Source organism: Phoenix dactylifera, chromosome 2, assembly GCF_051530095.1.
Source record: "Phoenix dactylifera cultivar Ajwa chromosome 2, Ajwa_hap1_PhDact_Kaust_v1.1, whole genome shotgun sequence".
NCBI lineage: Eukaryota > Viridiplantae > Streptophyta > Magnoliopsida > Arecales > Arecaceae > Phoenix > Phoenix dactylifera.
In genome coordinates this window covers 39,307,873-39,333,970 of record NC_143191.1, presented here as the reverse complement: position 1 = coordinate 39,333,970, position 26,098 = coordinate 39,307,873, and the positions used below count along the sequence as shown (strand labels likewise).

The 26,098-nt window shown below is 47.6% G+C and overlaps 3 protein-coding genes across 5 annotated transcripts in view; 2 read left to right on the top strand and 1 right to left on the bottom strand.

The window, feature by feature from the left end:
* LOC103713563 (glycerophosphodiester phosphodiesterase GDPDL4-like) overlaps positions 1 to 14,618 on the top strand; it is a 41,662-nt gene extending 27,044 nt beyond the window's left edge. For all 3 annotated transcript variants that reach the window (XM_008800541.6, XM_088716348.2, XM_088716349.2), the window contains 2 exons: positions 12,700 to 13,183; positions 14,080 to 14,618. In XM_008800541.6, the coding sequence (XP_008798763.2) occupies positions 12,700 to 13,183; positions 14,080 to 14,366 (771 nt within the window). In that variant the 3' untranslated portion in view covers positions 14,367 to 14,618. The remainder of the gene's footprint in view (positions 1 to 12,699; positions 13,184 to 14,079) is intronic.
* On the top strand, positions 3,113 to 4,239 carry LOC149768314 (uncharacterized). Its single transcript, XM_089929311.1, has 2 exons — positions 3,113 to 3,294; positions 3,376 to 4,239. Exons 1-2 carry the CDS (start codon positions 3,115 to 3,117, stop codon positions 4,237 to 4,239), a joined length of 1,044 nt encoding a protein of 347 aa, XP_089785437.1. The 5' UTR covers positions 3,113 to 3,114.
* An 859-nt stretch (positions 14,619 to 15,477) lies between the features above and the next one.
* Positions 15,478 to 26,098, bottom strand: part of LOC103713564 (E3 ubiquitin-protein ligase UPL5-like) — a 35,885-nt gene continuing 25,264 nt past the window's right edge. The window contains exons 3-4 of the mRNA XM_008800543.6: positions 20,663 to 21,252; positions 15,478 to 16,141 (exon numbers count right to left, since the gene is read on the bottom strand). Of these exons, the coding sequence (XP_008798765.1) occupies positions 15,878 to 16,141; positions 20,663 to 21,252 (854 nt within the window). The 3' untranslated portion in view covers positions 15,478 to 15,877. The remainder of the gene's footprint in view (positions 16,142 to 20,662; positions 21,253 to 26,098) is intronic.

Genomic DNA, 26,098 nt, shown 5'->3' with positions numbered 1-26,098 from the left:
AGTCTAAACATTTACATATATACCCCTTTTGTTGTGATAGAAATATGCCCCCTTTGAAATTAAAAATTTGTAACATAGGCCCTAATAATTGGGTGACATCAAACAGAAAGTAACATTACGATATTATACAACCCTCATAATTGCTTCTATCAGTCAAAGAATGAAAAATACACACGTATATCTGATGCAAGCTGGTGGCCTAGTGCAAGCTTCAAAGTTACCCAGAAGAAAAATAATGTAAGTGATGCAAGGAAAATAAAACTAAGCCTAGAATTTTCAAAAAAATATTTTTTAATTTTAAAGAGCTTATATCAATTTCCAAACTGTGAGGTAAAGGAAGTAGGTGGATAAACTAAACTAAGAGAAAGGGATAACTAGCAGATTCTTCCCTTACTATCAAGAGGGTCTTGTGAGGACTTCACCAACTGACACCTTCAAGACACTCCGCGATGGAGGACTCCATCAACTAGCTACTTCGCCAATCTCCATAATCCACCAGGGTCATGCAGAATCCACCACATAGATAACACCAGAGCGCACCCAGTAAAAGAGATGATTTATTAATTTTTCAAGGATCGAAACTGAGTACATGGATGGTGTTGCTGGGGGTTCAAATCAAGAACGATTGGCACAGCGGTGTGAACGGGGTTCCCTTGGAATTGCTTCGGTTGCGCTCCGCCTTCCGCCGGGAAACCTGCAAGCAAGCCTCACACCACCACCGGGGTAGTGGGGGCCCTCCGACGATCAAGTTAGGAAAGATCGAAGGAGGAGAGGTAGCAGGTAAGATGATACTCTGGAAGATCTTGCTTACCCTCCCCCTTCCCCCCAGCCGCATATATATCAGGCCGGGGGGTTTTTTTGGGGATTGGTCATCGTGTGGCGCGATGGGGTTGCCACTGACATGGTCGTTACAGGGCGTCGTGGGGCAGCGCTGGGTACGGCTATGTCAGGGCGTAGTGGAGCTCCGCTTTGTACGGCTGTTACAGGGGATCGTGGAACAGCGCCGGATACGGCCGTTGCAGGGAGTAGTGGAGCAGGGGGCCGCGGCGTGCCTCAGGGGAACAGTCTGTTGTTGTCAGAGATTGCCGACTCGGGGTCGGATCGCTGGATCAAGGGGCAGCCGACTCGGGGTCGGGCTGCGGAGCCGAAGATATCCGACTCGGGGTCGGATCGCTGGATCAAGGGGCAGCCGACTCGGGGTCGGGCTGCGGAGCCGAAGATATCCGACCCGAGGTCGGATTGCTGGATCAAGGGGCAGCCGACTCGGGGTCGGGCTGCGGAGCCGAAGATATCCGACCCGAGGTCGGATTGCTGGATCAAGGGGCAGCCGTAGTCTTCCTGGGCGCGCGTGCCGGTCACGTGGGGCATGGTGGCTAAGTTCCTCCGTAACAGTAGCCCCCCACTTCCGAGCCTGGAACCAGGAGGGGAACGGGTGAAGGGAGTGACGCTTCGAGATTGCCGCCATCCCTCAGAAAGGCGCGCGCGCTTCGAGCTCCCCGCCTTCTTTATGGCGTATGGCGGTTGTCGCTGATCTGGCGGTCTGCGGATTTCGGCGGACATCCTTAATGGCGTCGATTCGCCTTTGGGGCGCGAACGAACCTTCGGCAGCCAGGCGTCCTCTGGCGTCACCGAGGCGTCACCCGCCTTTCCGCCTATTTAATCGGGGGCCCTCCCCTGTCCGCCTTTCTCTTCACAGGCATCCTCGAGTTTCTCCCTTGTGCTGCTGCCGTTGCCGTCGGACTGTTCGTTCGCTCCTCCTTTGACGCTCTCGGAGCCGTTCTTCCTTCCCTTCCGGTGAGTTGCCCCACTCTACAATTTAGGGCCCTCCGTACTTTCTCCTTTCGTATTAGTGTACCCCAGTCGTTCCGGTCCCTTCTCCCCTCTTGACTCCGTCCTGACCGTAGATTCACTGGCCGTTAGGGATGGACGAAGTAAGAGCAGACCGCATTCAGTCGGAGCTGGTCCCCGAAGACCTAGATAGGTTCGTGGCCCGGTACCACCTTCCCGAAACCTGCAACGTTACGCTCCCGGGGCCCGAGGAGAGGATGTCCCATCCTCCTCCAGGGAAGGTCGCCATCAATGAGGACATCCTTCGGGCTGGGTTCCGCTTTCCCCTCTCGGACTTAGTCGTGCAGGTGCTTCGAGGTTTAAGAGTGGCGCTGACGCAACTGGTGCCGAACTCATGGCGTACCCTGACGGCCTTCCAGGTTCTCTGCCGCATGCACGAGGTTCCCGCCACCCTGAACGTCTTTTGGAAATGCTATGGCCTGAACGGCCACCCCCGGGACAGAGGGTGGTGGTGCTTTGCGGCGCGGCGAGGGTGCGGCCTCGTCAAGGAGGCTCCTTCCTCCATTCATGGCTGGAAGGAGCGTTTCTTTTTCATCGACGTAGATCCCTCTTGGGAAATCGGGACAACCTGGGAGACGCCGATGAAGTCCCCGATCGGCCTATCGAGGTTGTCGAGGGAGGAGTCCGATGGCGTCGCCGTCTTGAGGGGGTTGGTTGCCGAGGGCCGGCTCCCCCCGGTGGCTAGCCTTATTTCCGAGGATGCCTTGGTGAACGTCGGTCTGAGCTCGGTCCCCGCCGACCGTGAGCCCGCCACCACTTCTTTTTTAGCTCTTTTCTCCTCTTTCCTTTCTTCTTTCCATCGGTTTCTCAGTTTCTAACCATCTCGTCCTTTTTGCAGAAATCGACGACGTCATGCAGTCGGACAAGGCAATGGCTGTTAGTAGGGCGTCCCTACTGGAAGCGGTCCGGAGGAAGAAACGGACTCCTCCGAGCGGGGTCCCACCGGCGAAGAAGCCCCGCCAGCAGGCGACTCCGACGCCGACAGACGGGTCTGGGCCCACCGATCAGGGGGACGCCGCGGGCTCGGACCGACAGTTGACGCCGTATCAGCCCTCCGGTGATGAGACTATCGTTTTTCCGGAGGTGTCATCCGGGCGCGCCCGAGGCGGCCGGGTCGGACGCAGTCGGTCCCCAGCCCGACCTTCGACTCGGTCGGCTTCGGATGATACGAGGAGGGGCGCGCCGAGGCCCCGGCCGAGCGGGACCCTGTCGATCTCTGGCGCGGCCCCTGCGCCGCGCACGGTCGGCATGACTCTCTCCCAAGCGATGGGTAAGGGTAAGGCTGCAGAACCACCGTCCGGCTCCGGGGCGAAGTCGGGGTCGGCCTTCACTTTCGCCGGTGCCCGAAACCTCGTCGAGACGGTGCTGCTGGAGAGGGACCGTAGGCAGGTCCGGCAGATGAGCATCCCTGAAGTCGGAGCTGCCAGCTGCGTCTGTCTCATGTCGGTGAGTGTTCTTTTGGTCGCTTTCGTCGTTTATAGGCTCTGTTGGTCCCCGTCTGACGCTCTCATTTTTCCTATCTCTTAGCTCGCCCAGTACATGATCCGCCTGGAGGAGAGCCACGAGGAACAGGCGAGGCTTCTGGCGAGGACCGAGAGCCGACTGAAAGCTGTAGAGGAGGGAGGCCAGGCTGCGGCGGGGAGGACGACCAGGGACCTCGAAACGAGGCTCCAGGTGGCCGAAGAGCGGGCACTCGGCTTCGCCGTCCTCGAGAGGCAACTGTTGGATGCTCAGGAGCAACTCAAGGTTGCCTCGGGTCTCGAAAGCGAGATCAGGAAGGCGGAGGAGCGGGCCGAAAAGCAGTCCCGGAAGGCTGCCGACTTCCGGGAGAGGTGGGAGAAGGCCCAGCAGTCGGCCGACAACGCCCGCAACCGAACCCGATCTCTTGAAGCCAAGCTGGCCGAATTGGAGTCGGCCTTGGAGGGGACTCGTGCGAGCAACCAGGAGCTTCATTCGCGCCTGGAGGAGGCTGAGGCTGCTCGCGTCGCTGCCGAGGCGAGGCACATGGAGGCTCGGGCCGATCTGCTGAGGGTCTCCTCCGAGGCGGACGACCGGATTGTGGCGAAGGTCATGGAAGCGAAAGCTCAGATTACGGAGCGAGCGGAGGCGGCGCTGGCCGAGAAGAGCGCGGGAATCGGGCGTCAGGCGGTACAGGCCTATCGTCAGTCCGCCGAGTTCATCCGTGACATGTCGGACGCGGGGTCCGACTCCTTTGCCTTAGGCTTCGATGAAGGCCTGGCAAGGGTGTCCGCTAAATACCCCGGAATTGACCTGAGTGGGGTCTCCCTCCTCGACTCCCCTCCGATGCCATTGCCTGCCGATTCTCCAACCGTCTCCCTACCCTTCGCGGACGTGCTCGCCGTTCCCGACCCAGGGGTTCCTCCAAGCTAACTCTCTGTACTTTTCTTTGTTCTTTTCTTTGTATGTTGGCGTTTTGCCATGTTGTATGGGTCTCGGCCCTGATGCAACGAAAGTTAATGCAAACAAAGTGTTTCCTCATTTCACTTTCGTCCTTCCTCTTTTTAACTCTTGGTAGCGTCTCGCCGACTCCTGACTCTTGAAGTTCCTCCGGCGCTAGGCCAGGCATCCGAGGGTTAGGCCTCAGGGAATTCTTCCGGCGCTAGGCCAGGCGTCCGAGGGTTAGGCCTCAGGAAATTCTTCCGGCGCTAGGCCAGGCATCCGAGGGTTAGGCCTCAGGAAATTCTTCCGGCGCTAGGCCAGGCATCCGAGGGTTAGGCCTCAGGAAATTCTTCCGCTGGTCGGCCAAGGCTGGCGCAAGCCGAGGCGACCGGTCGGGGCTTCAGGCTAGTCTGCTCCCGGGATGATCATCGGGTTAGCCTGGCATCCGAGGGCCGAGCCTCGGGGAATTCCGCTCGTTGGTCGGCCAAGGCTGGCGCAAGCCGAGGCGACCGGTCGGGGCTTCAGGCTAGTCTGCTCCCGGGATGATCATCGGGTTAGCCTGGCATCCGAGGGCCGAGCCTCGGGGAATTCCGCTCGTTGGTCGGCCAAGGCTGGCGCAAGCCGAGGCGACCGGTCGGGGCTTCAGGCTAGTCTGCTCCCGGGATGATCATCGGGTTAGCCTGGCATCCGAGGGCCGAGCCTCGGGAAATTCCGCTCGTTGGTCGGCCAAGGCTGGCGCAAGCCGAGGCGACCGGTCGGGGCTTCAGGCTCGTTGGCCACGCGCCTGTCACTTGCCGCTCGACGGGGTTTTTCCGTGGCCAGCTGCGATCGTGTTTCTCCTCCTCTCGAAGCGTCGCCTGGGGAACACCAGAAGGCCATTAAATGCTAATTGAGGCGTTACCTGAAAAATCGGACCGGCCAGTTGCTGCTTGCGAGGAGTGCCAGTTAAGCGGCCGCGATACGCGCGTTCTTCGAGGCGGATGCGGCCTGAAAATAGGGGCGGAGCCTCCTGGTCGCGGTCAGCAGCGCGAAGGCGATCTTTTCAGCCTTCGTATACCGCGCCTCGGCATCCCGTAGGACCCGGCTGATGTAGTACACGGGCTTCTGGAGCTTTGCCTCTTCCCGAACCAGCACCGCACTGACCGCGGTTGGGGAGACCGCCAGATAGAGGTAGAGCATCTCCCCTTCTTGCGGCTTGGACAGCAGGGGAGGAGACGCCAGGTATTTCTTGAGCTGGTCGAATGCTGCTTGACATTCGGCCGTCCAGAGGAAGTCTTTCGGGCGTTTTAACACCTTGAAGAATGGTTGGCAGCGTTCGGCCGATTTTGCCACAAATCGTCCGAGCGCGGCGACCCTTCCAGCGAGCTCCTGAACCTCCTTCACTTTGGTCGGAGGGGACATACCTTGGATGGCCTTGATTTTGTCCGGGTTGGCTTCGATACCCCGCTGGTTGACAATGAAACCGAGGAACCTCCCGGCCGAAGCGCCAAAGGCGCACTTCGCTGGGTTCAGCTTCATGCGAAACTTCCGCAAGGTGGTGAAAGTCTCCTCCAGATCCACGATGTGCTGGTCTGCCTGGCGGCTCTTCACCAGCATATCGTCCACGTACACCTCCATGTTCCGGCCGATTTGCTCTTTGAAGATTTTGTTGACGAGGCGCTGGTAAGTGGCGCCAGCATTCTTCAGACCGAAGGGCATTACCTTGTAGCAGTACAGCCCCCGGTCTGTTATAAAGGCAGTTTTCTTCTCGTCCTGTGGGGCCATCATTATCTGGTTGTAACCGGAGAAGGCGTCCATGAAAGACAGCAGCTGATGTCCGGAAGTCGCGTCGACCAGTTGGTCTATCCGCGGAAGCGGAAAGCTATCCTTAGGGCACGCCTTGTTCAGGTCAGTATAGTCGACGCACATCCTCCACTTCCCGCTCGCCTTCCGGACAAGTACGACATTTGCCAGCCACTCGGGGTAACTCACCTCCCTTATGAATCCTGCCTCCAAGAGTTTGTCTACCTCCTGGTCGACCACCCGGATCCGATCCGGGGCACAGTGTCTCTTCTTCTGCTTCACTGGCCGGTGGGTCGGGTCGACGTTGAGGGCGTGAGAGATGACCTCCGGGTCGATCCCAGGTACATCGGCCGCCGACCAGGCAAATACATCGGCATTGGCTCGGAGGAATTCCACCAACCGGGCCCGAGCTCCCGGGTCGAGATTGGCGCCGACCCGGACCGCCCGGTCCCGGCGGCCTTCCTCGAGGGGAACTTCGACCACACCCTCGGCCGGCTCCCCCTGCCGCAAGGCCACCTCGTCTCTGGCATCAAGGGACTCGACGCTTAGGGCTTCTGCGGGCTTCTTCCCTTTGAGGGTCGCTAAGAAACATTGCCGTGCGGTCGGTTGGTCACCTCGGACCTCCCCGATCCCGACCGTCGTGGGGAACCGCATGAGCAAGTGGTACGTGGAGACCACCGCACGAAGGGCGTTCAGCCCGGGTCGTCCGAGGATAGCGTTGTAAGCCGAGGGAACACGGACGACCAAGAACCCGAGTCGCACCGTGGCTTCTGCGGGTGCGACGCCCGCAGTCACAGGCAGCTCAACGACACCTTCCACCGGGATAGCGTCACCGGTGAATCCTATGAGGGGGGTGGACATTTTGTGCAACAATTGTCTGGACAAGCCCAGCTTTTGGAAGGCCTCGTAAAACAAGATATCAGCTGAGCTTCCACTATCCACAAGAACACGCCTTACATCATAGTTTGCCATGGTGAGGGAGATCACCATGGCGTCATCGTGGGGGGTCTGAACCCCCTTTACATCCTCATCACAAAAAGTGATTACATTGCCGACCCTTTGCCTCTTTGCGACGGCCGCCCCTGACGCCTCCGTCGAGCCCCCTGCGTTCCTCACGGGCCGGGGGCAGCCCCCAGTGATAGTGTGGATCACGCCCGCAACGGGTCGATTCTGCTCCCGAGGCCCCGGAGGAGCCGGGTCGGCCGGACGCGGGTCTGCGGGGGGACGTCGGTCGCTCACATATCGACCGAGACGCCCCCGGCGGATGAGAGCCTCGATCTCGTCCCGAAGCTGGAAGCAGTCTTCTGTGTCGTGGCCGTGGTCTCGGTGGTACTCACAGTACGCCCGGGAGGGCCTCTTCCCAGGGATCTTCCGCATCTGTCTCGGGGCCGGGAGGTCCTCCCGCCCCTTGATCTCCATAAGGATCTTGGCCCGGGGAGTCAGGAGAGGGGTGTACCGGTTGAAACGTCGGGGCGGAGAACGAGGGCGTGGGGCGCCGTGGTTCTTCGCCGGCGACGGGCTTCTGCGCCGACGCTGGGGCGTCGGGCTCCTCCTCTGGCGTGCCTCTTTCCGCCTTTTCTTCCCAAGCTTTGGAGGGATCTCGGCGGCCTCCTTGCTCCGGTGGGCGGCCGCCTCCTCGGCGTCCGCATACTGGTTCGCCCGGGACAACAGCTCTGGGAAGCTCCGCGGCAGGCGTTTGTCCAGGAAGAAAGTGAGTCTGCCCTTCCGGAAGCCACGCTTCAGGGCTGAAAGAACTACCTCCTGACTCAGGCTCCGGACCTCCAGTGTAGTCCTGTTGAAGCGGGTAAGATAATCCCGCAGGCTTTCTCCCTCGTTTTGCCGGACATCAAAGAGGGAGTCGGAGACCAGTCGCCGCCGGCTACTGACGGCGAAATGAGTGACGAAGAGGCGAGTGAACTGGTCGAAGGACCGGATTGAGTCAGCCTCCAGCCCGGCGAACCACGCCCTCGCCGGGCCACGGAGGGTTGCCGGGAAAGCCTTGCAGAGAAGGGGATCTGATGCTCCGTGGAGGAGCATAAGGGTCCTGAAACTCTCGACGTGATCCCGCGGGTCCGCCGCCCCGTCATAGGGCTCGATCGCCGGCATTTTGAACCCTGGCGGATTCGGGGTCCGCAGGATCCTCGAGGCAAGCGCCGGCTGGGAGGAGATCTCTAAGTCGGCGAAGGGATCTTTGGAATGGCCCTTCAGGACCTGGAGTTGTCGGTGGAGATCGTCCACCTGCCGGTCCAGGGAGCGCGACCGGTGGGTGGGAGACAAGGAGCGGCGAGAGGGGGACCGACTGGAGCGCGGGTTCCTCGAGGACTGGGGGGTCTGGGAACGCGCCCGGGCCCGCCTCTCGGACCCCGCGCAGCTCCGGTGGGAAGGTCCCGGCAGAATGGAGCGTGCTCGAGAATCCTCCTTGCGCCGGCGCTCCTCCCCATGGGAGAGGAAGGAGCGCGGGTTGAGGAGGACAGGCGAACGCTCAGGCAGCGGCGGCTCCTGAGCCCGCTGCGGCGCCCGGGACATCGCACCCTGCAGATTCTGCACCGCCTCCGCGAGGGTGCGAACCTGCTGGGTTAGCTGGTCGAACTGGGCGGCTTCGACCGTCTGAACGGGCGGTGGGGAGGTGGAGTGTTGCTGAGAGTGTGTTGGAGATGCAGCGGCCTTCCGGCCAGAGGCGCGAGAGGCCCCGCGACCGGAAGCATTGGAAGCTCCACGACCACCTCGCCGTGCCATTACGATCGCTCTGAGATCCAGGGCCCTCCTTCTAGCGCCAACTGTTGCTGGGGGTTCAAACCAAGAACGATTGGCACAGCGGTGTGAACGGGGTTCCCTTGGAATTGCTTCGGTTGCGCTCCGCCTTCCGCCGGGAAACCTGCAAGCAAGCCTCGCACCACCACCGGGGTAGTGGGGGCCCTCCGACGATCAAGTTAGGGAAGATCGAAGGAGAAGGAGAGGTAGCAGGTAAGATGATACTCTGGAAGATCTTGCTTACCCTCCCCCTTCCCCCCAGCCGCATATATATCAGGCCGGGGGGTTTTTTTGGGGATTGGTCATCGTGTGGCGCGATGGGGTTGCCACTGACATGGTCGTTACAGGGCGTCGTGGGGCAGCGCTGGGTACGGCTATGTTAGGGCGTAGTGGAGCTCCGCTTTGTACGGCTGTTACAGGGGATCGTGGAACAGCGCCGGATACGGCCGTTGCAGGGAGTAGTGGAGCAGGGGGCCGCGGCGTGCCTCAGGGGAACAGTCTGTTGTTGTCAGAGATTGCCGACTCGGGGTCGGATTGCTGGATCAAGGGGCAGCCGACTCGGGGTCGGGCTGCGGAGCCGAAGATATCCGACTCGGGGTCGGATCGCTGGATCAAGGGGCAGCCGACTCGGGGTCGGGCTGCGGAGCCGAAGATATCCGACCCGAGGTCGGATTGCTGGATCAAGGGGCAGCCGACTCGGGGTCGGGCTGCGGAGCCGAAGATATCCGACCCGAGGTCGGATTGCTGGATCAAGGGGCAGCCGTAGTCTTCCTGGGCGCGCGTGCCGGTCACGTGGGGCATGGTGGCTAAGTTCCCCCGTAACAGATGGTATTTGTACGAATGGGTTTCTAAGACCCACAAAAATCCTATCTCCACATGGATATAGTTTTCCTAATAAATAATAACAAAAATAGCTTTTTAGATCTTGTAGGACTTGTCAACCAATTAATAAGTGTTTCCAGAAGAGAAAAGTATGAAAGTTGACCAGAAATTTAGAGAAAAAATGTCCTTAATTTGACATGGCCGTAGGGTGGTATTTTCGTAATTAAGTTGAACTTCATTAGCATTGCATCAATATGACAAGTCTTTGGTGCGAACACCAGTCCTCGATCTTCGATCCGATACGTGTATAGCTGCAGATGCAAGAGAGCAGCCCACCCGGTGACACTTTGGCTGGATGATACATTATGAGAGAGCTGATTTGTGAGGTATTTGGGTCTTTTCGTCTGTAGGGGTATTTTGCGGATTTGCTCGCCATGTTGCCTATATAAAGGTTAGTAGGGCTTGTTAACATTTTGATCATGAATGAAAGAATTTTTCCTCTTAATTGTTTTTGTTGGTGGATTCCAACACCCCATTGGTGGATTCCGCGGGTTACTTCTGGTTTGAATATTGTGCTGCATCAGTCTTTAATAAAATGGCTATAAATTTCTTGTCTGAGCTTCAATTGAGGTGATTCAAGATACGTTGGAAAGTTAACCAGTATCGAACATCTTGGAAGTGGTCTGAGCTTGAAATTTAACTTGTAGTGATTGTGGTGATGCCATCTTTGGAACTGATTTTGTTGGACTGCAACTTGACCTACTATTGACTTATTTGCAAAATCTAAGCTCATTGGACACTTACGAGTCCAGTGTCACCTTGCATATTTCCTTCGTCAAGCCTTAGAGAGGTCTGGTGGCCTCCTGGGGGACTTGTGGCAATGAAGTGTGCAGGCTTAGCCCTCAAGTTTATACCAGCACAGTTTCCTTTGCACCCATGTCTCTCTCTCTCTCTCTCTCTCTCCCCGGTTTGATGATGTTTGCCCATGTTTACCCACCTTTTGAGGCCTTTGATCATGGAATTTGCTGTAAGAATAACCATAGGGCCTGCATTTCCAATCTGCGTAAGTATCATGGCAAGAATTTCAAACATGGCCTTCTGTTTTTTTACAAAATTGTATAATAATGGTACCTAATGGCGATGTTGAGTTATTTCTCTAACCTAGCCAGAGTGTTAGAATTTTAAAAATCATCAGGATATGATAGGAAGGGTATATCATGCAGGCTGGAGATGTTTGACTTTATGATCTTATGACCTTGGTTCCTTGAACATCAAACCCCATAACCAAATACCTTAATCGAGGGTTTAAATATGCCAAATACCACCAAAGATCCAGAAAACATTAGGGATGCATCGAGAATCATGCTAGAACAGGGGTTGAAGTCATAACCACACCACCTCAAGGCCCATGAGGGACCTCCTGGCCTCTCTAAGGCTAGATACTTGATCCACAAGTGTCTAATGATCATAATTTTTGTACAATTATGCAATTGTAGGTTAAGTCTCAGGGTCAAAAGTAATCCGATGTACATCAGTCCAGAATATCACTTCACCCTAATCATCATAGAATGAATTTCAAGCTCAAACCACCTCCATTACATCTAGAATTGATTAAGTTTTCCAGCACCACTTGAATCGTGTCAATCAGAACTCATATGTGGAAGTTGTGGGCAACATACTGAGGCACCATCAGTGTAGTCCAGGACCAGGAACTGATGGTAAGGGTAAAACCATCCAATATTTGGATGGCAGTCTGTATGCTGTCCAATTTATTCTGATGGTTAGAAGTTCCCAAAGTCGCCACAGTTCGAGTGCAGGTCAAAGTTGAAGGTATCTGACGGTAATTAGTGTATCGTTAGATTAAAATCAGATGGTAGTAAGTCTGCTATCAGATCTATTTTGCTTCTATAAGTGTCCATACGATGAGGTTACTCGTTCTAGTGTTCTTAGGACTTCTGTTTTTGAGTTTTCTTGAACTCTCTGAACACCCGTTCGGCCCCTATCTATTTAAGATGCCCCAGAGCTTATAAATTTTCCCTATGTACCCCTTTTTTGCACATCATTGAAGTTTGCTTTCTCTGGAGTGCATATTAACTCATGTTTGCTCTTAAAGGTTTTTCTTGTATGGAGGATTTTGTGCAAGTCCTGGTGGATTCTGGGGATCGGCGGTGAGGGTAGTTAAAGTCCTTGGTGCCGGTAGAGCCCTCTTGGTAGTGAGGCGGTGAGCTACTGGTTATCCATGGATAGTTTTTAGTTTCCCTTAGCCTTTAAATTTTAAAATTTACTTCTGCTCTCTTAGTTCTAGGTTTAGTTAAAATCTTCCTTAGGATTATTGTTCTTCACTTTGAATAGATTGTCCTTCCACTGTTTCACTCTGAAGCTAACTTCAGGCCTTCCCTTCTGCATCAGTATAGAATACAAATTTCAGATTTTTGGATGGGTATACATGCACCTTTAACTTTCTAAAGGATAAATAAGCAAATAAGAAATTTTGAGGGATATATATTTGTCAATAAATCATTGTTAGAATCAGTTTTTTGAAAGGTGAAATTTACCATGATGTGAATGAGTTCCATGGGCAAGCTAACAAATGATACCTGCTTTGGTCATGCTCTCTCAAAGAGCCCCACAGAGCACTAGGCAAAAAATCCTAGGTTTATTTTAAATTTCAGGTATTTGGAAAGTGTGATTCATCAGGACATGGCATCTGAAGAATCTCATGAGCAAGCTGATGATGAGGGATATTTGATCATGCTCTCTCAGAGAGCCACATAAAGTACTCGATAAAAATCTTCTCGCATCCCCAGCCCCCAAACTAATTGTCTAGATTACACACGATTATATTTTTACAGATACTTTCCATCTATGTTTAGGAAATTTCCTGGAAACTGAAATTCCATACAGATGGTAATCGTGTTGTTAATATCTTTTAAATTCAGCAATTCTCATCTCATCAGTACTGGCTTTATCCAAGCATTAAAAATCTATCTTTATGAAAAAATTTGGAGACTTCCGACTGTTTTCTGTAATGATCTTCACATAGTGCATTCGAGGCTTATGTATCATTTTTGATCTCTGTTGATTTCATTTCCACAGAATGCCGCATTTCTTGCGGAGAAACTTGGATATAGTGTCACAGATGGTGTTATCAAGGCATTAAAAGATTCAGGTTATGACAATCAGACAGTTCAGGAAGTTATGATTCAGTCCTCTAATAGCTCAGTTCTGGTCAAATTCAGGCAGCAAACGAAATATCAGCTTGTCTACATGATCGATGAATCAATTAGTGATGCCGCACCTTCCTCAATAGCGGACATTAAGCAGTTTGCTCATTCGGTGGCAGTAAGCAAGCAATCCATATTTCCTGAAAGCCTGAAGTTTGTTATAGGGCAAACTGAACTTGTGAAGAAGTTGAAATCTGCTGGCCTGAATGTGTATGTATATCTGCTAAGGAATGAGTTTGTATCTCAACCATGGGACTTCCTCTCGGATCCAACAGCAGAGATCAATCAGTATGTTCAGGATGCTGGTGTTGATGGTATCATTACTGATTTCCCAGGGACAGCTACAGCATATAAAAGTGAGTATTGTATGTTCACTCTGTCTTCTCTCTCTCTCTACCCCTTTTTTTTTTTTAGGGGGGGGGGGGGATTTCTACCCTTATCTGCAATTATACTTATGGTTGTACTTGTAAGAGAGAGTTAAAAATATCAGTCTAATTTTGCTACTAATGTAAGGGCTAAAAAGGCTTGCACCCATTTAGATCAGAAATTCTGTCATTAACTTAAAACCCTTATACAGGATGCTGTCGGTATGATCCCTACTTGCTCACAAATTACAATGTTAATTTGTAGGCTTTTGGGATTAAAACTATTTTGCACACGGACCTCCCAAAAATTCTAGATGGTCTCACTTCTATACAATTTAATGCAATCTATTTCCAAAATTGAGTTGTATGTAGAATGTAATAATTTGATATTCAGTTATGTAAATATATGGCAGCAATATATCTAGCAGTCTCCTTAAATGCATTACATATGCCTTGGCTTCGTGATATCCAATTGTATGCAAATATATTTAGAGGTTTTGGCATATAGTCTTCTCCATGATTGGATAATTGCAGTTTATATTTATTTACACTGATCTCTGTGATTACCATGCTTCTACCCGCAAAAGCTTATTACTATGATTGAATTCCAATGCAGCCATCATGAGGCTACGTGCATATTACCTATTTACTTTAATTAGAACATTATTTGAATATAAGGGTCCTCAGTCCTCGCAGCCCAATGAGCTCCCTCTTAGGTGTTGATTGCCTTAAAAAAAACCAGACGGTTGTTGGATGACATACTATGATAGCACTAACATGGATTTTGAAAGAGTGCAACTGACTAATAATTCTTTTGCATCAATGTTTCATATTGTGCTTGCTGTTTCATTTCTCGCTGAACCAACTGGTGCCTTATATTTGTGCAGGAAATGCTTGTTCAAAATTGGGTGATAAAGCACCAAAATATATGGTTCCAGTTCATGTCGGTGACCTGCTGGGGCTCATGGCTCCTGAGTCACTGCCCCCTGCACTAGCCCCGATGCCGGTCCTGGAAGTTTCTGATGTGGCGGAGCCACCTCTGCCACCTGCTTCGCGTGGTACTGGAGGGAATGCAGGGTCGCCTGCTTCACAGCCTTCAGGTGGGCCACCAAGATCTGTTGTTGCCTCAGTTACGTATTTGGCCATGCTCTCTGGATTTCTTCTGCTTATTTGAGATGAAATGGACGGCTATTTTGACTGCAGCATCTAGGGATTTATTACATTTTGACTACAGCATCTAGGGACTTATGAATCACAGATCAAACTATGGGTCCGGTTATTTTAGTTCTTGACTGCAATTCTTTTTTCCTTTTGGCATTTTTCAATTACCCTTTGCTGGTTCATCCTTATGTTCATTCTACTCCTTAGAACACCAAGGCTCCCTATATCGTGCGAACATGAAGTGAATGTATATTCTTTTCACAAATTTATGGTTTTATGAGTGGCTTTATAGGTATTGTCTGGATATACGATTCACCTTTTTCTTTTTTGTTTTGAGGCAACAATTCACCATGTTGGATACGAATATATGAATGCTTTCGCAAGGTCGAGCATGTATACCTTGTGCTGTTGAAACGATCACACCAGATTCTCTTACTTACAGCTGCCCCCATCGAGGTTGATGATTTGACATTGGAGCTTCCACATGTATGATAGAAGCAGCCTGATGGCAGACATTACCAACAGAGAGGAAAACATCTATGAGTGGAGATACTTACTAAGCAGGCTTAGCTTCAGCTTGTGAGTCACAGCCTGTGAGTGGGGAGTGATTAAAGCTAAATCGACTCATCATACGCAAAGTGAGAGACAAGAATGAGGGCAGTTGTTAATAACAAGGCCGTACGTACCCTGATGAGGCCTGTGGTTTCTGATTCCTTTGGGCATGCCCGCTACAGAAAGGTAAGCCTGCTGGTAGCACTTGCTAGCGATTGCAGCAGAAAGGAGACACAAATTACCTCGTCAGGGGGTGGGTCCGTACTCTGAAGATCGCATAAGGAAAACGAAAGACGGCCGTCATAGCTCTGGCTCCGCATTTATATGACGCATCAATTGAATGTCAGCGGAACCAAGCATCCAGAGGTTACAACTGAATATAATAACATAATAGTGGAAGTAGATCCGATTTATATTATGCGGATAACTCGCTGTTTTTGGGTCAGGCCAATAACTCCAATATCCTCACCGTCAGCGATCATAATTTTTGTGCTCTGAAATCTGAAGATATTAGTCTAATATACATGATTGGTTGCTTGCATTATGAACATCACATTAAGCGCTAACAGCAATTCATCAATATCCAATAAATTTCATCTGTACAACTCCTGAGTAACATGGAATAAAGTTTACATCATTAACAGAATGAGAAATGCTAGTCCTTTTCCCTCAAATTTGCTGTCAGTATTGAGAGTATTTTGACCCCCAAACCCCCAACAACCCAACACCACCGCCACAACAACATAGAGATCCCCTTTACCTTCATCTTTTTTTACTTCCTATGGAGAATTCTTTCTATCTACTGCTAAAACTGTAAATAGGTCTAAAAAAAAAAAGAACAGAAAATTCTTATTTTCTATAAAGATAACTGATATGGAAGATATAGCAATTGCTTACATAATCCGATGATGAACATAATTTTGTGATCATATATCTGTACAGACATCACAGATTCCCTTTGTCGTCCATCGGCTACCAGAAACCAAACCCACAGCTCACATGTTCTTGAGTAATCAGCCGGAGCGGGTCTTGCATGCTGGATTTGGATTTATATGCAGGGAGGCACAGGCGGAAGAAGCATGTGTGCGACGTGGGAAGAGAGTCTTGGGAAGTCAAAGACCTATAAATATACAGTTTAGAACCCAAGCCACGAAAACCATCAATAGGCAAGTATTTCACTGATGTCCAGAAGAAAAGAAGTATCCTCCGCTGCTCCTCAGACATCTCTTCAACAATCTGCAGGATGTCCAAATTAGTCATTGGTAATCTTATTTGGTGAAGGGCATGCAAAGATCCCAAACATTCAGGAACACAACAATTTACATCATAATGCCTGGCAAATCATGCATTTAGGGTGATACATAAACTGCATCAGTCACCAAAGCCAAGATTTCGAGATCCCAGGTGATTTAAAGAGCCTCTAATAGAGAATAAATTAAGTCATAGTATTCGAAAGGAAATGACAAACCTTACGCACCTGTCCACACACCATAACCATCTCCAGGCAGGAAGGGAAAACAAAGACCTTTCCAGGTCCTTTTTTCTCCTCCTGCAGGGATCAGGCCCCATGACCCCTATGCACCCCCTCCCCCCTTTTTTTCTTAATAAAGCAGATGGGTCACACATGCCTAGTATGAATACATCCCATAAGTCAAAAAAATAAAATATCGCTCAATGCGGTCGGAACAACTGAAGAGTTGGTCTAAAGAACCCCTCCAGAGTGCTTTACCACAAACGAGGTGACCCATCTCATCGGATCTTTCTAGGCCCATCGCATCGAATCTTGAGGGATTCACCCAAACAAGCTCTTAATTGTTTCTCCAACATTTTGTGCTTAGTTTCTGCAACTTCTATGGCTGCTTCAATAATACTAATTTTTCACCATCCTATCTAGTTCTTCCATGCATCTATCTCAACATGCTTTAAACTCACTATTCCCCTATATTCTGAGCCGCACAAAATTCTAGGACAATAATAGCCTTATTGTCATTTTATAAACTGCTTTTTCTGAACCATTCGACACACTAAAAACTAGAACCATATACAAGAAATCTGGCTCAGTTCGATGGTCATCTGACACCAAGTAATTCATCTCATACCAGTAGTAGAAGTACCTAACTATTAAATCATATGTTTAACCAAAAAAATGAAGACAAGAAAAGAAAATCAGTACCTCTCTAGAGCTCGAATATACCAATTTAGAAGCTGTAGTCTCAAAACAAACCATCACCAAAGAGCAAATGGTTGTAGAACCACGTATACCATTAAATGTTACTAAGATAACGTATCATAAAAACTCTTAGGACAATATATCAAAACATGTTCATGTCCCACGTACTTGATGGTATCATCCTCAATGGCAAAAGGTGCATGAGCCCTTCCTAAAACCATTAACTCTCTGATAATACATTCTCTGCAGCATTCCACAGCCCTTGAAAGCTTATACACATGCCTTCTTGTTGGCAATATATTTCCCAAATTTAAAGCCTTGCAAGGATTTGGTCATTTATCCAATTGGTCATTGCGAAAACTTGAGTCCATTTTAGCAACTTTAATGGTACGAATTTCAGGCTAACTCCAATTTGTAACTGCCCAAATTGGGCTACTAGCAACAAGCTCTTCTGATTCTTGACACCTCCGCCGTTCCTCTCCGTCATGATGCCAAAACATATTAATTATTTTGAAGCCTCCACTCATGGATAGAACAACTGCAAGCAAGGACTTTGAAACAACATTTCCTTTCTCTTCTACAGCCTTTGACCTCTTTTAAAGCATCTCATAAACATGTTATTGGCAACCTAACGGGAAGTTACATATATCCTGAAGGTTTGCAAGATACTAGTTTGAGCAAGTGATTCTATTGGTTGAAGATCCAGAGATCTGTATTTAGGCATTGCGGAAAAATCCACAAATCATTTCACGATCAAATGCCAAGTAGCACAAAAGGTACCTCCCAAAAATAGGATAACACTATAACTCAGCAAGCAAACAGCTAAAGACAAACCTTTAGATAGAAAGAATTACATGTATATATGGAACTACCTTCATCCAAGTTCAATAAAAATCACCTTAAAAATTCTATCAAAATAAGAAGGTTAACTTTTCAGCCCAAGGACAAGTCCAAATTATGATTGAGTTAAAATAGCATTTTAAATGCTAAAAAAATTCTCAAATCTTAAAAGCTCATAAAATTTATTATATCCAATCATTTCCAGGATTTAAGAGTCCCAGTAAAAAGGGCTTATAATTTGCTCACAAAGATTTTCATACAATATGACGTATTATACATGCCTTCATCTTTTCAATCTTAGTCTTGAAAAATTTTCTCATCCAAAATTTTATGAATGATTATTGTCTATTTTATTAAGGACCGTATAAGAGAAAAAATACTAATCCATCGTTAGCTTAAATGACACACTGCTAAATACTGAACATGCATGCTTGCCTTCTTTTCAAATGTATCACCATATGTAGCCTGAAATTATTGCTCCAATACATGAAACAACTCTAAACAACACCAGATATAAGTGTAAAGGGCCCCAATTGAAAAATAGAGACAAAAAATGACTGTCCTCATCGATGTCAAGGTGTTTTTGCAGCTCTGCCACTAAAGTGCCAGCTTGTGCCAATTGTTGGCAAGGAATGAGGCACAGCAGAAGGTGCTAAGTCTGCTCTTGCCTGGCACAAGCACAACATGCAATACCTAAAACGTTGGAGGAACAACTTGAAATCATAGAAATATGAACATTTTAGTTTCTGAATTAATAGCTCCATTGTTATAAGGTTGTTTAGGCCCAAAAGAAAAGATATTGGAGGAAGATTATCAGTGAACAATATCTTTTTCGAGTTGAGTATTTGATTAAGGGTCCAAACCAAATTATCCATAAGGAAAACCAAAACCCATAATTGAACTCAATTACCTCATTCGGTTTATATTTGGACCTTGCTTGGATCTGACCCCCTGTCTAACCTATTCAGACCCCTGGTTACAACCACTACTTTACTTCCCAAACCCACCAAAGGGGAATGAAAAATCGCAGCCCTTATTCCTGTAATAATGAAAGTGAAGGCTCCATGTCAGAGGGGGTCTGTCATTTAAGGATATCAGATTTATTGAAACATTAGATCTAAAAGGCCAAATGCAAGCCCGATCCGACTCCCCCCAACCCCCAACAGAAAAAGAAAAGGAAAAGAAAATAGCATACAAATGCAAACATAACGGGAAAATAGGAAAAGAAATAAATGGTTTTAATCATTTAAGTCCAATCCTTTCCAGATACACAATTCGTGTTTGAACATGAATTCTCTATTCCTAAGAACATATCCGCAACTTCTGTAAACCCACTATTCCTCTATGTACCATGCTCTGTACACTTTTCCACCAACCAAAAAGTTGTGACTATTTCTAAGTTAATAGACATTTTGAATTTGTCAATGTCTTGCTGAAACAGAAATCTGTGGAAGCCTGTGAAAGTCACTAAAATCCTCCACACCCATGTCTGCTAAAAGTTAGTTTTTCACTTGCAACCACCCTCCAAGCATCTCTAGAAATTTGTAAAAGTTGCTAGTGTACTCTCACATCTTATCCAAGATTTACATGGATAAGCATACAGTGATGGGTCAAGAATGTGAATTTGTGTATAAAACACACATAGTTTTAATATATGAGATCTAAAATTCCTAAACGTAATATGACTAGCAAGCACACTACATCTGAAAAATGTCAAAGCCAGAAACAGTACGTCAAAACAACTTGTCATAGAGTATTTAATATATATACACAATCTGCATATAGATTGACTTGAAATATGTTAATGATTATGTTTTTGGTTAAAAATGTCAGGTTTGACATCAGGTAACTAGATAGAACGACAAGTTGTCCCACTACCTATATTCACACATACTGGATCTTGAAATGTCCAATGCAAATCTGCATTATGCAGTGCACACTTCATAACCAACATGAGGACATCATATCTCAGTTCTTATAAATTGTGCATGCCACTTGTCAAAAGTCTTGGATGCAACATATACTACACTATCCAGCTTGTGGAGATAATACAGACACCATATGTAAGTTGTCTTCAGTTCTATGACATTAATACCAATGTCTAAATGGTATAAATCAAACATGAACTATCAAGAAGGATTCTTAATAACACCTATTAGGATGATAAACAAAGACCTCCAAATGACTGTGTTTTGTAGTTGAGAGAGAGATCGATGCAGCAAACTCTATTTTAAATCTATAACTTCAATGCAACATTTCCAGCATTTACTGTGCATTCCTGTATTTTTCATAATAATAGCAATCAGTTTGTCTAAAATATATCCAGATGACAAGGAAGCATCACATGCCAAGAATTCAAGAGCTCACTAAGACTATAGAGATGGCAGCCATTTATCTAAGAAAGAGTAAAGAATATAATCATGCTGGGAACGGTCCACAACATAACTTCCTTTGAGATACAACATGATATCATGGTGTCAATCATGGCTAAGTGATAATCAAGGTTAAAATGAATTGTTCCAGAATTTCATTTTTCTAACTACTGCAGAAATCACAAAAAGCAAAAATTCTATGGTAGATTAGAAAAGAGTTAAATACATTTCCTAAGTCCCAGTACCACTAGACAAAGTCAATACTAGAGAGATGATAAATTATTCATCTAGAACAAAGAACTAGTTGTGCACATAAGAGGTTCATATAAAAATTAAAAAAAACACTGGCTATACTTAAACATAATATGTACATACCTTCCAGAACCAACAAATCTGACGATCTTTTGCCTTGTAGCCATTATACTCGGTATGTGCTTTCCATTCCTTCACATTAATGACGCTATCACTTCCGCCTATCAATCGATCAAAATCTTGGAGGTCCAAACTTTGAAAGAAAAACTTATGGTGCTTTGAATTGGAAAGGATATCAGCAAAACCTTGAGCAAAATGAGTTACTTGTTCAGAGATAGATGTAACAAAATGATGTTGAATCAGGAGGTTGACATACTCATCTCTATTCTTGCTATTTACAACAATATCCTTTCCCATAGGACAGAGTTCAATAGTCCTTTGAGAACCAAGTTCATTGATTTCTCTGACAAATGTTAACCCCAAAGCATCTGAATTGATAAGGTCAGCATCCATATCTAGAATCTGTTTACAACTAATATACAAGCATGGGTCTGCATTCTTTATATCTTCAAGGGTAACTGATTTCCCAGCTAGTTGTAAGAAAAATACACGATCAAACACAATGCCTACTTGCACTTTATGCATCAAGGCTAATGCAATCACCCGTCCAGTGAAGCTGAAATATTTGAGGTGCAAAGGATCCACAGCAGATGCTGCATCACAAATAAATATATTCCTTTAAGCCCATGATTAAAGTCATCTAAATGAAAAGGCAAACTGAAGCACAAAAGTATTCCTTAATAATGATGAGTACAAAGCATAAAAAATTAAATAAGAACTATCATGAAACTAACTCATAAGATGACAACTAAGGATAAGACATATTGATTTGAAACCTTTTGGAGTTCCCTCTCGAACTTTGGTTTTGCTTCCCTGGTGGCAGTTTTGGTTTAGTCTGACATTCGATGGGAGGGCGAGGGGATGGGTTTAGAGGCCTCCCCTATATAAGGAGGGGATCTCTCCTTCTCCAAGCCAAGCTAGGAGGCCTCTCTTTTTGAGACGAGAACCATGAGTGGGTTCTCATAAAATATTTCCTGTGGACCAATAATCATATATATTCAGTTCCACAGGCTAGAAGATTAGACCAGGCATATACTAATATGATTGTACACCAGGAAATGTCAAGAGCTTTTAGTGCTTGATCATAGTAGTCAAAGAGGTCATTGCAACAGATTAGTAGGCCTACAACTTAGAGAAAAATTTTGTTTGAAGCAAAAGAGGCAAGCTAGCTCTTGAGCATGCCTCTCAAAGATTCTAGTACACTTCCTGAGATGGAAACCTATTAGAGAGAAATTATGGTTGAAGCAAAAGAGGCACGCTAGCACTCGAGAATGCCTCTTCAAGATTCTAGTACACTTCCCGAGATGGACGACACACTAAGAGACCAAAATGTAACAACACATGAACTAGCGAAGGGAAGAAAAACTATGCCAAAATTGTCCTGTTTCAAGTGACAAAAGTCTATAATTGTGGGAAATATGTATCAAAACCAAGGTCCGCCGAATCGGTACCAGGACCCATTCGGCGGGCAAGTCGGTATGGTACTGGTTTTGTACTGCCCAATTTTTTTTTAAAGTTTTCAAGTTTGATTAATTGGTAATCAATTTTTTTTCAACTTTTTCAATAATTTTAAGTATAATTTGATGTTTTTTGATGTTTTTATGATCCGAGTATAACCTATATGATGCATCTTGTTGTTTTAAAATAATACATAACATAAAATAATTAGTGAGATATTGCATGCTACAAGAATCCAATGAAATATCTTAAAATCATCCATAGATCTACAACATATCATAAAATCAAGCAAAAATAAAAAAATTTGGCATGATCTCCCCTTATTTGCAAATTCCAAGGTATTTTTTGGCGCCCAAAAAAAAGAGAGAAAATGAAATAGGGGAGAGGAAACAAACTTTATTTAGAGTTGGATCCTCCTTCGATCGTGTTGAATCAGCATATTTTTTGCCGTGGGGAAGGAGTGTTCGGATAGGTTGGGAAGGCCTGAGAAACTTCTCAACCCTTCCCAATCAGCCTTTAAAACAAAAGAAAGAGAAGAGGGAGGGGGAAGGAGGGCTAGTTCGAAACCGGTCTGACTCGGTGGGAATCAGACGGTTTGCACGGTTCCGCATAGAACCAATTGGTTCGACCGAGTCCAGACGGTTCGCGACCAGTTCCAGCCAATTCCTATCGGTTTGGAACCGTTTTAACTGGTTCGGAGCCGGTTCCCAAAAAAGAGGCGAACCGACCCAGTCCCCCACCAGATCGGCTCAGTACGGGTGGAACGGTTCGGCCTAGTTTGGCGGACTTGATCAAAACCACTCAGTAATGACAAGTAATTGTAGAGGACAAGCAAGAGGATGAGGTTTCTTACAGGCTAAGGAGACTACAATTCTAAAACTTACTATTGTTAGAAACAAGCTACTCAAGACATTTACTTCTTACTATAAAAAACCAAATCCACTCAGCTACAAGCATATCAAGATTGATGACATTCTTCAACCTTTCGCATCAAGGCCAAGGGGCCATACTACTTGATGGGGTGCGAGTTACAAACTTGCTATTTCGCAAACATATTCTATTTCTTGTCTACATCAAGAAAGCGACATAACAGTGCAATCAGATGTCCATTGGGACCGGAGAGCTAATGGTTAGGCAGATTTGATGCAACAAGTGCGAATTAAAATGATCCACATTATACTTGGATGACATAGACATCTGAAAGAAAGGTGTACAATGAATGCTAGAGACCATTCTACACTATTGGACACCAAATCACAAACATGATGTACCAAAAGAAAGATCCAAGTGAAAGTGGTTCTCTCAACTGATATGGACCAAGTCATGTGTAATACTCTAGCATCAAAGTCAAGAAAGACCATCTCTTTATTTCCCTTTTCGTACAGATTGGTTATATGCTAGACTTACTTAGAAACCTACAATGAAGGAGAGAAGAGGAAATTGGAAATAGATAAAAAAGGAGAAAGAAGTTAAAAAAAGAACAAACACAAAAAAATGGAGCAAAGAGGGAGGAAAAGACGCCAGGTGAGGGAAAAAAGGAGTAGCTGGCATCTTCCAAATGGCCATTTCCTTCACTCTCATAACTGGTCTGCTGAATTATTTTTTTCTTTTTTATTTTCTCTTTCGGAATCTATTTGGGCTTTATCTCCAAAAGCTATTTCAGCAGTCTTGTAGTGTCTTAAAAAGGAGTGTTAAAGGTGCAACTGGATTTTGCAAAAAAGCAATAGATGCTTTAGTTTATCTTCATCAACCAAGTTCTCTTTTCTTTTTGTTGTTTCCATTCTTCTTTCTTTTTTGACAAATTGAAGTGTTCCTATATAATCAAAATTTTAGCCAAATAACTGAAGATTTCAGATTCCATCGTAGAAAAAATCTAGACATAAGTTAGAAATTCAGAGATAGGCACATCAGGGTTCCAACATGATCAGATGCCAGCTCCTTGGAACTGCCATAACTGAGAGAGCACCAAGGTAAGCTATCTTGGTATCGAGCCCCATACAGCCCTCACTATATCAGCACGCTTGCTATGGGGGCCAGTTCGGCGTAACGTGTACCGATACTGAATCAGTATGGTACAGTATGCTTCGTACTATCTGGTTTGGTACCGTATGACGTACGATGGCTAGAACAACTACATTACCCCAATTTCCAGCCAACCCAACAAGTAGAAATGAGATCAAGCCGAATTGGAGCCAACATGACTTTGACATCGCAAATTATCTAACCAAATATTTCATATAGCTGTACTTTATCATATAAGCAACCTTCTGAGTCGGGATCCTCTGCAGTGCATATTTTGTATCGCAGAGATTTGTACACCACTTGAAGGCTGCCGATGGAGAAATACTGGACACCTCGACCTCGAGCTTGACCGACCTCCCTATCCTCGGACATAAACCGAGGTGAACGACTTTGGCTCCCATCGAGGAGATGCCAACAGCGGAGAACAATCGGCACATGTTGACAAGGACTGACAGCCCCAATAACCAATAGTCCAGATAGTCCATGATCATGGCAGCCTCACGTCCCGCATTAGACATGCACCGCACTCTACACACACGGACTGATCCCTGCGCGGCCGTACCACCAACCGCTGTCCGGCGTTATTGCATGTTATGTCGGCCCAGATAACGACAACGCTGGCTCTCCTATATAAGGCGAACAACCTGAAAAATCTGAGGGACGCAATATGCTATCCTTCTCACAGAGCCCTCACTCTGCTAAAATCTTTTTCTTCCATACAGTTGTCTCGTTGTTCTGACCTAGGCATCGAAGGATCCTCCGCCAAAAATTATCTGGCAAGTGGATTTTCCTGTAGGCCACCCAGCGAAGCAGTCCAGCACCCAACACCTCAACCAACTTACTAAGCCCGTCTCCAATTGACCTCAGAGCCGTCCGAGCTGCGCTCCTATCTTGGTCCGGATAAGGTGGCAAAAGCTGCCATGTCATTTGATCGCGAAGATAGACAACTGTCAAATATTCAAAGGCAACACGCCGTGTATGGCATGCAACTTGATAGGATCCATCGTCGTCATCAATGATCGACAAGTTCTTCCCCGAGAAAAGCCGTTGGGCTTGGGCTCGACATGCCTCGAAGCCCTTCGCAAATGCATCAGCCGCAATATTTAGGGCCTCCTCTCGAAACTCCTCCGAGGTGCAATACTTTTTGACCACTTCTGCAACCTTCGCCTCGGCATAAAGAGCCTGCTCGCTAGCCTTGGCAGCTTAACGGTTCACCTCGTTAGCCCGTTGTTCAGCCTCTCGGGCCCTCTGCTCGGCCTGGGCCAGCTTCACAGAAAGATCCGTTGCACTATGATCGGCAGCTTTGAGGGCCTTCTTGGTCGTAGACAGTTGGATCTCCTTTGCCTCCATCTGGGTCCGCACAGCCGAAGCACGGGCTTCCACCAACTTGGACTCATTCTCGACCGACTTGGCCTTCGCCTCAGCCACCTTGGTCTTCATCTCGAGCAGCTCGGCCCACTCTACGACCGCTTTCAATTTTCTCTCGAGTGTCGAAATACGCTTCGTGAACCTCTCGGCCAGCCGCTCAGCTCGGCCCACTCTACGACCGCTTTCAATTTTCTCTCGAGTGTCGAAATACGCTTCATGAACCTCTCGGCCAGCCGCTCTGTCTCACTGACCACATGGGCATGCTGAAAAGGGAAACAAGAATCAGTAACCAAAGTGAAGAACCATGCAAAGGTTCGTAGGTCAGAGACCTACCCAGATGACCGTGGTGTAAGCACCATTGAAGAACCCATCAAGGCCCCCAGAGCACATGGCCTTCGTGTCAGCCGGGAGTTGCATGGCCTCGACCAACTCCTTTGCCACCCCGGGGTTTGTCAGAGCCGAATCTAACTCTCGAGCAAACCACCACAGAGAGTAAAATCCAAAAATGTGGCCCGAGGCAAAAGGGCGCTCATGGCGAACGGATGAGTTCGGAGCCGACCATGCCGGGCCGCGAACCTCGAGAGCTAGAGC

Excerpts from the sequence above, each read along its gene's own strand:
- LOC149768314 (XM_089929311.1), top strand. The coding sequence starts at position 3,115 with ATGGGTAAGGGTAAGGCTGCAGAACCACCGTCCGGCTCCGGGGCGAAG. Across the intron at positions 3,295-3,375 it reads GCTGCGTCTGTCTCATGTCG|CTCGCCCAGTACATGATCCG; the intron begins GTGAGTGTTCTT and ends CCTATCTCTTAG.